At 36.8% G+C, this 14444-nt stretch overlaps 1 protein-coding gene across 6 annotated transcripts in view; it reads right to left on the reverse strand.

Moving 5' to 3' along the window:
• Window positions 1-14444, reverse strand: part of SCEL (sciellin) — a 104276-nt gene that overhangs the window by 22278 nt on the left and 67554 nt on the right. For all 6 annotated transcript variants that reach the window (XM_087435958.1, XM_087435961.1, XM_087435959.1 and 3 more), the window contains 7 exons: window positions 13720-13779; window positions 12746-12805; window positions 9645-9695; window positions 8637-8699; window positions 4917-4976; window positions 4714-4773; window positions 4294-4350 (listed from right to left, as the gene is read on the reverse strand). In XM_087435958.1, coding sequence (XP_087292084.1) covers window positions 4294-4350; window positions 4714-4773; window positions 4917-4976; window positions 8637-8699; window positions 9645-9695; window positions 12746-12805; window positions 13720-13779 — 411 coding nt within the window. The remainder of the gene's footprint in view (window positions 1-4293; window positions 4351-4713; window positions 4774-4916; window positions 4977-8636; window positions 8700-9644; window positions 9696-12745; window positions 12806-13719; window positions 13780-14444) is intronic.

A 14444-nucleotide genomic window follows, 5' to 3' on the forward strand; every position in this document is an offset into this window, starting at 1 on the left:
CCAATCATAAGATATCAGATTCCTTCAGTCTGGTTTCCCTCATGGGGGCTCAGAATGTTAGAGCTGGAAAGAAATAGGCTTTATCTAGGCAGGTGATCACAGGGCCTCAGTTAGTTTGAGATTTAACCTTTAATTCACAGAATATTTGTTAAGCACCTAATATGTGCCAAGTATTGTGCTATGCCATGTAGACAGATATGAACAAGACAGACTCAATCTTTACCTGTGTCCTATAAACGGAGAGAGATGATTAAACAATAATTCCCTCTAAGAGACTAATGCCATAGGATGGGAAGGACAGAGCTTGAGAACATCTAGAAAAAGCACCTGGTGCAGATGTAGTGGGTCAGCGGGGCTTTCCAGAGCCTGAGAGAGAGACACCTAAGCTGACACCTAAACGGTAAGTAGAAGTTATCCACACAGTAGTGATGAAGGAGGAGTGAGGAGTGTGCGAGTCAGGGTGTGTGGGTGGGGTTTGCTTGCAGGTGGAGTGTAATAGGGCAGGGGAGTAGGAAGGTCTGTGGAGGCAGGATCAGGTGGGATCTGGAAACCAAGTTAAGGAGTACAGCCCTTATCCAACGGCAGTGGGAAGGCACTGAAGGATTTCATCAGAAGAATGACGTGATCACATCTGTGTTTTAGGAAGATCACTCTACAGTGTGGCAAATGGATTAATGGGCAGAAGGCAAGACTGGCAGCAGAGGGACCTGTTAGGAGACTGCACAGTAATCTAGACAGTAGTGGTGGGGATGTTGAAGTGTCTCAGTTCCTGAGATAATTAGAAGCATCCAAAGTGACCTATTGATTATGGGAGTTGAAGCAACGGAAGAGTCAAGGTTATCCCCGCCCAGCTTTCTGTCTTGAGCAGAAATATGAGAAATATGCAACAGGAAGATAGAAAGGAACTCTTCTCTTGTTGGAATAGTAAAAACTTAAAGTTATGTGTCTTAGAAAATAGGAAGCCATTAAAGAGATGGAAGGATAATACTACAAATAGTTCAGAATATTTTTTTTCTACTTCAGATGAAAGATATCTTTTCTAACTGTAAAAGCCCACGTGTCACTAGATGCTTTTCAATCTTCATTTGGGAGCAGCAGTTTATAGGCTACAGATAATTGAATATCTCTCTTTACTGTCGGTTCACAAAAATGTGAAACTGTCACTGCTAAAAGTCATGCAGTTTCTCCCTGAATGAATGAAAATTCTGTGCACATCTGCATTTGTTCAGGTTATTGTCTTCCTAGGAGGAGCTCAGGGACACCTGCTTACATTCTGATCAATGACTGAAGTTTATTCCGCCCCTAACTGTGAATCAAATATACAGCTGCTGGAAATGTCAGCAAAGTCACATAAAAAGAACTCTGATTCACTGCTGTTACACTATTAAATAATCAGTGCTCATGTCACATTGAATTGGATGTAAAAATGCCTTGTGGCTGTTATTCCTACTGGGAGGCACTTGAAAATGTCCCCTCTCTTTACCTGTTAAAATCAAGTGGGCAGCATAGATATATTATAGATACACGTTACTGAACCCATTGAATGAAGTCACTTTTTTCAAACAGGCAGCTTTCCTGTTGGTCTGTTCTGTGATTGTTCTTGAACATTCTGGCTGATCCTGGTGTAACTACTAAAGAATAATCAGGGGGGCCGGCCCCGTGGCTTAGTGCGCGCGCTCTGCTGCTGGCGGCCCGGGTTTGGATCCCGGGCGCGCACCGACGCACCACTTCTCTGGCCATGCTGAGGCCACGTCCCACATGCAGCAACTAGAAGGATGTGCAACTACGACATATGACTATCTACTGGGGCTTTGGGGAAATAAATAAATAAAATTATAAAAAAATAATAATAATAATAATCAGGGGCCGGCCCGTGGCTTAGCGGTTAGGTGCGCGCGCTCGGCTACTGGCAGCCCGGGTTCGGATCCTGGGTGTGCACCGACGCACCGCTTCTCCAGCCATGCTGAGGCTGAGTCCCACATACAGCAGCTAGAAGGATGTACAACTATGACATACAACTACCTACTGGGGCTTTGGGGACAAAAAAGGAGGAGGATTGACAATAGATGTTAGCTCACAGCCAGTCTTCCTCAGCAAAAAGAGGAGGATTAGCATGGATGTTAGCTCAGGGCTGATCTTCTTCACAAAAAAAAAAAAAAGAATAATCAGACATTGCTTAGGTTAGATTTGTGGATCAAGCTGCCATCTGAAAGCAACATGATGGCCAATATTTTTAAATTTCCTTTTTATAGTAATTTCCATCTGTATAAGGAAAATGAATTCTTTTTGTAGAATGTCTTCTATCTAAATAAAACTCATTTCATTAGGAGTTGCTGAAATACAAACTACCTTTTTATAAAATTAGCCTTTCTAATGAGGCAAAACTCTTATGAGAAAGTTACTATTGTCTGTCAACATAACACATTTGCCAGAGGAAGGGAAGGAGGAGAAAGTGAGAAGAAGGGGAAGTGAGAGAGGGAGGGAAGTACATTTTATGGACTCAGCCACTGGGGGAGGAGTTAGTTACAGTAGAATACACTGTGAGTTATTAAACCTAACCACTTCCAACATGGCTGGGAACCTCCTAAAACTGTTCCTAATAAAAAAAATCTGCCCCAACCAATACCACTATGAAGAAGTGGTTCTACTTAGCAAAGAAATTTCCATATGACTATCAGTGGCAGGGTCAACACTAAAAGTCTGTTGTTATTTCAGCTATCAGAAAACCTCTATGAGACAAGCACTTTCTCTCCTCCCTATCATTTTAACAACACTTTTCTAGAATAAATGTATCTAATTGTAGTCTTTTAACTTCGGGAGTGGGAAGGGGATTAGAAGGGAAGGGGCTGCAGGGAGTACGAAGGATGGAAAGAGGAAGAGAGCCTGAGTTGTTCTAGCCACAGATCTTTTGTTTTTCTTCTAGGCAATGACATCAGAAGGACTTGAATTTAGATCCAGGATGCGTTTTCTTTCTTGAGAAGGTTATGTCATATCTTTGAGCTATAGTTTCCTCTTCTATAAAACAGGGTATATGAATATATTTCTCATGGGGTTGTTGTGAGGATTAAATGTATGTAAATTTCCAGTCACACCATAAGTGCTCAATAAATGCTACTCTCTAAGGAGCAATTGCTCTTCAGCTGCCTTTGTATCTTCCTGCTTCAGAGACACTGACACCCCAGTGATAATGTACAGACAGAAAAAGCAAAATAAAGCACTAATGTAGAAAACAAACTAGGAGACATATGAGCTAGGTCAACGAGGGTATTACCCTCTCCTCTTTCTCCCAGTGGGTTCAAAGCACTTTTCCATACGTTAATTTGCTTTGTTCATCCAGAATATTGAGACTATGGTTCCCAGTTATATGTTTATTATGATAAAATTTCAAGTCAGCAGAACAATTTGGACTTTTAATACAATGCATTCTGGGGCCGGCCCCGTGGCTTAGTGGTTAAGTGCTCGCACTGCGCTGCTGGCGGCCCGGGTTTGGATCCCGGGCGTGCACCGAGGCACTGCTTCTCTGGCCATGCTGAGGCCGCGTCCCACATACAGCAACTAGAAGGATGTGCAACTACGACATACAACTATCTACTGGGGCTTTGGGGGGGAAAAAAAAAAGGAGGAGGATTGGCAGTAGATGTTAGCTCAGAGCCAGTCTTCCTCAGCAAAAAGAGGAGGATTAGCACAGATGTTAGCTCAGGGCTGATCTTCCTCACAAAAAAAAAAAAACAAAAACACAATGCACTCTGGTACGTTATCTATTATTTATTAATAAAGCCCTTTAGGTAAAAGATATGACATAAAGATAGTGAATTATAAGATATTTGCAGAACTCAAAATGGAAGTTCAAGGTTAAAATTGGCTGTAATATTTTGTGGGCCCACACTAGCTGTGGATTTGTAATTTTGAAGACCCTGAATATCCTTTCTGATGCTCTGTAGGCATCTATGTAAACCATCAGTTGCGTTCAACTTCTCCAAAACACTTTTTCTTCTTAGTTAATTTCACTCATTTTTCATTTCAGTCCTGACACTCCATTTCCTACAGACAAAAAATACTAAGTTGTCTTAGTGCAAATAAGAAGTACAGAATTTAGTCCAAAATAGTACAATTGATTCCAGAAGAACGCAACATGTTTCCTTGCTGACAGGAGACACATGGGTTATAAATGTGTCCTTATTTGAACACTAAAGAAAAAGAAAAGGCTTCTTTAAAAAAGAGAGAGAAAAAGACAGAAAATTCCTAATCTAGAATCTTGAGAACATATCAAGATAGTTAGGCAAAGTCACTTACCGCTCTGTGTTTCTGAGAGCTGAAGGTTTCACTTTAATAAGATTGTCCAAGTCTTGGCTATTCAAAACAGAAAAACATAAGTTCAGATTAGTGATAGTTTTTTTGGTTGTGCTAGGTCAGTAAAACAACATTTTATTTTATTTTATTGAGGTAACATTGGTTTATAACATTACATAAATTCAAGTGTACATCATCATATTTCAATTTCTGGGGGACTACATCATGTTCACCACCCAAAGATTAATTACCATCTATCACCACACACATGTGCCCTATCACCCATTTTGCCCTCCCCCCTCCCCTCTTCCCCTCTGGTAACCACCAATCTATTCTCTGTATCTATATGAATAAAACAATATTTTAATCCACTCCATGCAGGGGCAACAGACAGATGAAAACATGACTGCTTTTATTTGTTACCTCTGACTGCTTCCGATTACTGCAGGATTCACTTTGATGAGGTTATTGAGATCCTGGTTTCTTTAAATAGAAAAATAAAAAGAGAGCCAGTTAATTATAAAGTTCTTTTGGTAAAATCATTAAGGTTATAAATCTGCTTGAAATAATAATAAAACGAAATATTCTTCCTGACCAAAGCACAAAAATTAATATAGTTCTATTACCTTCGATTGTTGGTGAGAGTTTCACGATTCACTTTGATGAGCTTATCAAGATCTTGATTTCTTTAAGTGGAAAAAAATAGAAACAGCTTCAGTTAGAGAAAATACAGGTTTCAGTTGGTTGGAAATAGGAAGAAGGGATTAGCTATCTTATCATTTAGTATGAGACGTGTTGGTTTGGCATAGAACAGCCTTGAAACAAATTTTCTAACCAATCCAGGGAAGGACGAGTTTTGCTGGATCAGAAAAAAAATTACCCTGACTTTACATACTTTACTGCCAGAGCACATCCACAAGAGCATGCTGGCTAAGTGTTCACAGCAAACATATGGTGATTAACCACTTTTCACTCTGGAATGTTTTCACATTATGAAAATATAAACTGATTCTAATGTGCTTGTTATTTTTAAAATCATATTCACCAACTAAAGATATTTTTTAAAAGAATAATAAGTTCTAAATTTGGTATTGTACTTAACATAAAATTTGGCAAAGAGAGTTCTAGCAATCCATCAAAATTGTGACTTTTCTCGACAATGACTAAAAAGACAAATTAAAATCAGTTGTTCATGGTCAAATTACATACTCTGAAAACTGTCTGGTTTCTATTTGAAGTCCTACCAGTTTCTTCTCTCAGTCACAGAACAATATTTCCTCCCATGTGGTTTGCTGTCATTCACCACCTCAGTATAACACCTTGTTTTAAGGGTTGGAAAGTAGTGATTTTTCAAAGTGTTCCTCTAAATTCCTTTTTAATATTTATTCAAAGAAATATAATAGCCTGCCATGGCAAGAAATCGCAGGACTGATAACATCTGCTTCCAGTACCATCTTGGACAGCAACATCGCTGTACCTCCTTCCCCCCAAGAGTCCTTCTTCTTTATATAAAAATAAAATACATTTTACTCGTCAAAAATATTGATGCAAGGTTAAGAACTGAAGGGGAACCACTTAGAGGTTAACTATCAAGAAGGTCTGAGAAAGGTCTGCATTTCCCTTCCCCAGTCTTAGATCTTTCCATAGAATGTGCTTCCCAGCTCATAGCTTCACTCAGTTTGATCTCTTTAGCATTGTTCTCAGAATCTTCATGGTAGACAGAAAGCCCCTAACTGAATTTTCACTGTTTTGAATCATCTTCAAGATAATATCCTCAACTGAAGATAATCAACTGATGTCTACAAATACTATTAAAGGAATGATTAACATATGAGAACTATTCCAAATATAATTTCCTTTTATAAATTGATTGCAAAATCTATTATAAAGCTGAACTGTGCCTGAAAGACAACAATCTTTAAAATGAGGTTAATTTCACATATCAGAAGAAAAAAGACAAGAATAAAACTTTGTAGAAGAGATAATACGTTCAAAGGCCACAACCTTTTAACATAAAATTAATCACAATATTTTTTACTGTAACTACATATAATATTCATGTACCAGCATAATTAAGAGTAAGCTGCACAGAAAGTGCAAACACAAACATGAGAATTTCCATTTTCACTGTTCTGTTGAGCACAGAAAATTTGATTCATCCAACAACCTAGAACAGTGATATACACACTGCTGTTTCATGAGGTCCACTAAGAAATACATTTTATATCACAGCTCAGTACTCTGTCTTTAGACAGACACACACACGCACACATAATAAAACATAAATTTCATGACATAATACCCTCACTACATAAGAAGAATTCTCATATTTTCTACTCTATTTAATTCATTCTATTTAACTGGGGACAATGCTTATTGCCACTCACCAAATTAATCACAAGATGCTTTAACGGGTTGGGACCCACAGTTTGAGAAACACTAAAACTTAGAAAACATATAAATGTATGCTATGTTCTACCACTACTTCTAAAAAGACAACACTGTGTATTAATAAAACAAGAATCTCAGTAACAGTTCTGAATTGCCTTGATTGATAGCATCACGCAATTTATCGCAATGAATTGAAAACAACAAATTTATAGATATTTTTTTCAGGTCCTGGGTCCCTGCAAACACAAGAATCTTATACCTAAATTTTATCTGGGAAAAATATAACATTTGTCCTACTCAAGTTACTACTTCTATTTATTTTGCTTTAAGGATGTAGTAAAGGGATGTGTTAGAATATTTAGCTATTATTACTCCCATGTAGTTTAAAAGTTGTAAAGTGTTTTGCAGTCATTTGCACATTTGTGCCATTGTCATCTATGAAGTAATCTTTCAAGTGACCCTGTAGAGCACTAAGGGGCACCTCCTGGCTGCCCCATGACAGGAGCAACAATCCCAGCTTTATAGCCTCTACTATTTCCTGAGGTGCTTAATTATCTTTCATTTATTTTAAGATCAAAGTCTGCGTGTTGTGGTTTAAAGACAAGGAGTTGGGCTGGGAGTTAGAAGAACTCACAGAAGGCTGTGAGATTTTTGCCCCTGATCTCAGTATTCTCATCTGTGAAATGAGGAGATTAGATTGGATCATCTCTAAGGGTCTGTCCATCTCCAACATCTTCTACTCCTAGGAAACTATGAATGTGAATTCAACTGCCTGTTGGGTTTATTAAATTATCTATTCAATGTCTCTTTTTCTTTTTAAATGCAACGCATTTACAATGCATTTTATATTCAGCAAGCAGTACATGAATATTCCAAAAATGTAATATATTAAATTGACAACCTATTATTGTCTTGGAGTAACATCTCTGTGCCCCCGGTACATAATTAGCTTTAATCTATGATAATTGCCTGCTGTTAATAAGATTATGTCTACTGAATTCTCTTTTTGGCGTCCACGGCCTGTAATTATACCTAATGTGCAACTAATGATACCTAGTTGTAGGCTTCAAACCCAGTAGGTGCTCAGTAATTATTCACTGCCTAACAGATCACAGAACTACTATCAGTCTTCCACTAGTTTTCTCTGTGACCCTGGTCAAATCACTTAATGTTTCTGATTCTTAATTTCCTCTTCTGTAAATTGAATAGGTTTGGGTGAAACAGTGGTTTTCAAAATTGTTCAGACTAATAGGGCTAGGAGTTCTCTGAGGTTCCTTCCTTCTAGCTCTAAAATTTTGGAGTTTTTATATGTACCAACTAAATTCAAAAAGGGAAATCATGAAAACATTCTTAAGATATATAGGTATATAATAGTAGTGTGTAATGATATAAAAACCTTCATATAACCAGAGATAAAAAGTGAATTTCATCATCTTACAGATACAACTTAAAGAATTATCAAATTTTAGGTCCATAACTTTGCTGGGAGCAGCAAACCATCTAAGAAACAACAAATCTCTTAAAACTTTCACTGACTACCAGAAAACACTCTTCAAAAATGAGGTGAATGATATTGCTGGTGATGAATCTAATGAAGTGTCTAGGTCTTTTTTTCTAATTAACTATTATTAATAAATTTTAAGCAATTCCAGACAGAGGCATTAACATCAATACTATAAAATATAGCACATAGACTAGCTATGTTCCAACACTAGTCACTCCTTCCAATCGTTTTACTTGAGGCTGAAAGAAGTGAAGCTTCCATCATATATTGTTTCAGTTGCCTCTCTTTCATGCTAGTAACAGATAATATCTGTTTCCAGGGACATATAAAAATTGTGATGATATTTTAACACTTATGTTCAATTTGCCCACATAATAATTATAAGTCATTTACATTCATATTGTGCTTAGTTAAGGAGAAACAAAACAAGTAAAGAACATCCTTCTCTTACCCAGCCGTGTTTTTGACAGCTTTGGGGCTTACACTAATAAGTTCATCAAGACCTTGTTCACTGCTAAAACAAAATAAAATAAAAGGTCAAATTCAGTTGGAAAACAGCAAATTCTATGTCCAGCATTTTTTCTTTTGACATTTGTGAATCATTCAATGGGATCCCAGATAAAAAGTAATAAGTTTACCGAGTTTCTACTTTATAAAGTTTTTTAAAATTCTCAAAACAACTTGGTGAAGTAGATAGGACCATCCTCCCTTTACAAATAAAGAAATTGAGTTTCATAGAAGTTAAGGCACTCCTTGGGCCCAGGTACCTAAGAAGTGGCTGAGGGTGAACCAGGTTGAAACCATAGCAACTGGACCCCAAACCTCACGCTCCTTCATGCTAACATCCTTCCTCCCTCTGTATTCACAACAATTCCTTACATCTGCACAATGCTTTCACCAACATTATCATCACAATAATTCTGAGAAGTAGCTTGGAGTTACTCTGTCATGCTTTCTTAACTTTTGCTCCAGTGCATAATGGGTCTTAACTTCTCAGGAAGACAGAAGTATATTCAAAGTCATGCAAAAATATTCTAATCATGTATACGAATGTTATGTCACCTTCTCAAGAGTCCATTTAAAAATTAATCCTTGGGTTTGTGAAAGAGTAGAAAGCCAATATTCTTTGGCTTATTCAGTTTTATGAATTTATAATTTGCTAACTATAAATTTATAGTAATAATCTAGTTATCCTATTATTGTGTCAAAATGAATTTCTCAAGTAGTAATTAAACAGAATTAGTTTCAACATTACAATTTTAAACAATAGTATAATGAAATAAATTGAAGCAATAATAAAAGAAAAATCTATCCAGGATTATTACACATCAACAAATCGATTTGTTCTCATTTTTTTTCACGTCCCCTTTCAAAATGTCCTTAGCAAAACAATTAATCTTATTTTTTGGCCTAATTTGGAGATTTGCTCAGGAGTTTTCAATAATCTTAATAAGCTTACCATTTGTTTGCTGAGGGAATCACTTCGATAAGATTGTCCAGGTCTTTGTTCCTAAAAATATGTTGTAAGTGTCAATAGCCAGTAAAATCAACTAAAATAAATAATAATTCATACATTTTTTCAACCTTAAAATTGAATTAAGTGAGTGTTGCTAATTTAAAAATTTATTATTACTTGAATTCTCTTTTTAGCCCTATGTAAAAGTGGATGGCTACTATCAATTCATTTCTCACACAACTATGTATATACGAGAATTTAATTTAGTTTTATTCATATTTCTTTCAAGACAACCTCAAATTTAAATTACTCTTAAACTCTTTATTTTCCATATTATAGTTGTAGTAGAATTAGCATTTGGAATACGTTTGAAGGTTGTAACGAATAAGAGAAAAATATAAAACTGTTCCTCATTTTCATGTGTTCCTTGCTTCCCTCCTCTCCCCTCCAAAACAAAACAAAACAAAACCTAGGACTTTAAAAAAAAGAGTTAGTTCCTGATTCTAAGGTATGCAAGTAATATACATAATGTGAATACGTAATATTGAGGCTATTCTAAGATATTAATCAAATCACTTCAGAATCACACTTCATGCAATGCTAAATCAGAACAAGCAAAATTATATTATACATATCAGATTATATAACTTGTTCGGAGTTTTTTGAGGAAGATCGGCCCTGCGCTAACATCTGTTGCCAATCTTGCTCTTTTTTTCTCCCCAAAGCCCCAGTACATAGATGTATATCGTAGTTGTAGAGTTATAGCTCTTCTATGTGGGACACCACCTCAACATGGCTTGATGAGCAGTGAGTAGGTCCGCGCCCAAGGTCATAACCAGTGAACCCCAGGCCGCTGAAGTGGAGCAAGTGAACTTAACTGCTACGTCACCAGGCCGGCCCCTATAACTTGTTTTTATTCCAAACGCTGGAATAGGCAATCATAACTCTAAAGAGACCTTTCTATTATCACAGTGGACTCTCATACAAACCCTAACACCAAAAGGCCTGAACAAGAAGCCTAATTTGATATATCTTATTATTGGACAATACGTTATATATCCTGAAGAAAAGAGGACCAGAAAGGCTTATATCACTTAACTAATCTTTAGGATTAACCTATAAACTAATTTTATCATTACTTATCCTCCCACGTAAATTATTGCATTCTACTATGTTGAACCATATGAAATTGTCATTTTGTGGGTCAAAAATGGTTGATTGTCAGCAATTTTGTAAGATTCACCTAATAGGATAATTTCTGTGGTATCTTCTTTGAATTTAGCATCAAGTGGTGCTATGGGGACCCAACAACGAAGAAAAAATAGTAACAGTAATAATAATACCAATAGACAATGTCTAGTATGTACTTGAACACTAAGTGCTTTACAAGCTTGATCTCATCTAATTTTTCTAGCAACTCACAAAGAAGTTAATTCTTACAATCCCCACTTTACAGATAAAGAAGCTGAGGCTTAAAGGGGATTAAGCCATTGGTCTAAAATTACCCAGTTAGTAAGTGTTCTCTGAACTTAGAAATTTTACTGCCAAGTGGAAGAGACGACACATGACCAAATACACTCCATGGCAGCATGTGGGTACTAAAATAGAGGCCCAAATACTGTACAGGGGAGGTCACATGACTAGGGCCATCTTCACCTTTACAAACTAAGTCATCTTGGAAGAGGAACAAGGGACACCTGCCTTTCTCTGAATCTTAATCTGTAAGGTAAGGTATTATATGGTCTCTTGATTCAGTACCTGACTCTCAGAAAATGATGATAACGTTATGTTCTTATTTAGCGAAGAAAATCAAAGGATAATTTAGCATTAAATATTCAGATAAAAGAATGATGAAACTTTTGGTCTAACCATAAAGTGAATGAAACAACATAAATAAGGGAGAGGGGGATGGGCAGCAGGCTGTGTTCCGGAAGCTGCCCCAAATACATTCGAAGTTGATCCTCCTCACCCACCCACATAAAATACTACCTAGTCCAGGGGCGAGCCATCTGCAGGTCTCAAGCTAAATCCAGCCTGTAGTCTGGCTTTGTAAATAAAGTTTTAAGAACACAGCCATGCCCACTTATTTACAATGTCTAGGACTGCTAGTTGACTAGTTAAAACAGAGACTGTTTTGGCCCCCCAAACCTGAAATATTTACTATCTAGCCCTTTAAGAAAAAGTTGCTGACCCCTGGTTTAGTCTAATAAACTTTACATGATAGTAAAAATAGAGAGTATTCCCATATGCAAAGTAAGACAGGAAATCTGTCAGAAAGAAGATACATACTTTGGTATCTTTTATGTTTAGCTTATGTTCAAACTAGCATAAGAATATATGTTTATAGCTTCACAGTTTTGTCATGTCTCTTTGTTTACTTAACGTGATATGCCTTAGAGAAAATTCTCTGTCTATAAAAGACAAAATGTCATTCATGGGGCTGGCCTGGTGGCATAGTGGTTAAGTTCGCGTGCTCCACTTCAGAGGCCTGGGGTTTGCTGGTTCGGATCCTGGGCACGGACCTACACACCGCTCAACAAGCCATGCTGTGGTGGCATCCCACATACAAAATAAAGGAAGATTGGCACAGATGTTAACTCAGCGACAATCTTCCTCACCAAAAAGAAAAACACAAATGTCATTCTCTGCATTCTTTATTATTTCAATGAACTGAGAGTAATTTTTGAAAACGACCTCCCAACGTTAGGAATTGTCTGGGTAAGAGGAAAGGGAATGAATGATGCAGGAAGAAGGAAGGAGAATTTTTCTTCACATGAAGACCTTCCCTTAGCTGGCTTAGCTCTAGGAAATTGTTTTGGGGTAGTGTTTCATCTCATGGGGAATCCCGATTCATTTGAGGAAATCCCAAGCATGGAACACAAAATCTCATACTGATAAGAGATATTTTAAGGAATTGTGTCTTCTCAACTAAAGCTTATGGCCAGAGAGCCCCGTGCAAGGACTTGAACACCAGGTTTATGACACAGAGCTGTTGATTTTGGGTCGATTACTGGCTGTCTCTATGGTGGGACAATGAATTTTATCACATTTTTTTACGTTGAATAGAAAAAAAAGGAGAGAGAGAAGAGTTCCATAAACCTCACCCTTGGTTAGCTCTGTTTGTTTCAGGAGCCACTTTGATGAGGCTGTCAAGACTTTGGGCCCTTTAAAACACGGAAGAAGTGATAAGATCAGTGGTCAATTCACATCATGTGACTGTAAATATTTATTAAAGCTGAGAAATATTTTTTATTATAAAATATTTATTAAAACAGAGATCACCTCAAAAGTCTAGAGTTTTTCAGTGCTGACTATGAATACATATTTTTGAGCCTAACTATAACTGCATAGAAATAATAAACAATAACTAACGGTTTTAGAAAATTCATGATGTGCCAGGCACTGTCCTAAGTGCTTTATATAATTTAGTCCTCACATCAATCCTTTGACATAGGAAGTACTATTATCTTAATTTCACAAATTGAAAAATTGAGACACAAAAAGATTAAGTTTTTCCCACATGGCTAGTGGTGGCAGGGCTGGAATTTAAGGCTAAATAATCTAACTCCATGTAAGATTAATTGCATGTGCTTTTCCATGACACCAACCCATCTTATTGGAACTTAGTAACTGAATTAGTGTTGGAAGTGACTAGAGAGAACTTGGTCCAGTTTCCTCACTTTGAGGATGAGAAAACTGAAGTCCAAACAGGAGAAGTGACCAGTCCTGTTTCACACAGTTAGTGAGGGACAGAGGCAGGCCTAGACCCACATCTATGAGCTCCCTTCTTTCCGCTCTTCTGTGCCATCCTCTGCTTAAGAAAAACAAACAAATCAATGAATAAAAGTGTCCTGTCCATCCTGGGAAAACAATTGTGCATCTAATGAATCAAAGGGTACCTCCATTATATTAGAAATCAGTTGACTAAAATCTTTAACATTCTAGATGTGAGGTCATGAAGGTTGCATGGCTTTTCTTGAACTGTTATTGACTTCAGTGTCAGTCTGCTGAATGATAATTTAATTATGTTTGTAAGCATTGGTTAGTGTGAAAAAAAGAGAAGCATATTAAATCTTACCCTTGCACACTTTTTCCTGTTCTTGAATCCACTTTGATGAGGTTATCAAGGTCTTTGGAACTTTAAACAAAAAAAATGATAAGTAAAATGGAATTAAATCAATTAAGTATTTGATTTATTTTTTATTTTTTTTAAGTATTTTAATTTAAAGGATATATGTGCTCAAGATGAATTTTACTATAAAGTTTTAAGAAAAATCAACACCAGTCTATGCTTTTCATTTAAAAAAGTAAAAATTTTGACCTCCATACAAATCATTGATATACTGGCTCAGTTTCCAATTTTACCCTCAAAATAAAATTAGGCCAAGATTGAGTTAAAAAAAAAAAATCAATTCAGCATCCCACTACTGGGAATCTATCCAATGAATCTAAAATCAACAATCCAAAGAGGCTTATGCATCCCTATGTTCATTGCAGCATTATTCACTATAGCCAAGTAGAAGCAACCTAAGTGTCCCTTGACTGATGATTGGATCAAGATGTAGTATATATATACAATGGAATACTACTCAGCCATAAAAAAAAGACAAAATCGTCCCATTTGCAATGATAGCCCCCCAACAAGGCCCTCCCTGGATGGGCCTGGAGGGTATTATGTTAAATGAAATAAGCCAGAAGGAGAAAGACAAACAATGTATGATCTCACTCATATGTGGACTATAAACCAACACATGGACAGAGAAAACTGTATTGCGGTTACCAGGGGCAATGGGGGTAGAGGGT

The sequence above is a fragment of the Ceratotherium simum genome, chromosome 10 (genome assembly GCF_057802395.1).
Source record: "Ceratotherium simum simum isolate JZ-2026a chromosome 10, ASM5780239v1, whole genome shotgun sequence".
NCBI lineage: Eukaryota > Metazoa > Chordata > Mammalia > Perissodactyla > Rhinocerotidae > Ceratotherium > Ceratotherium simum.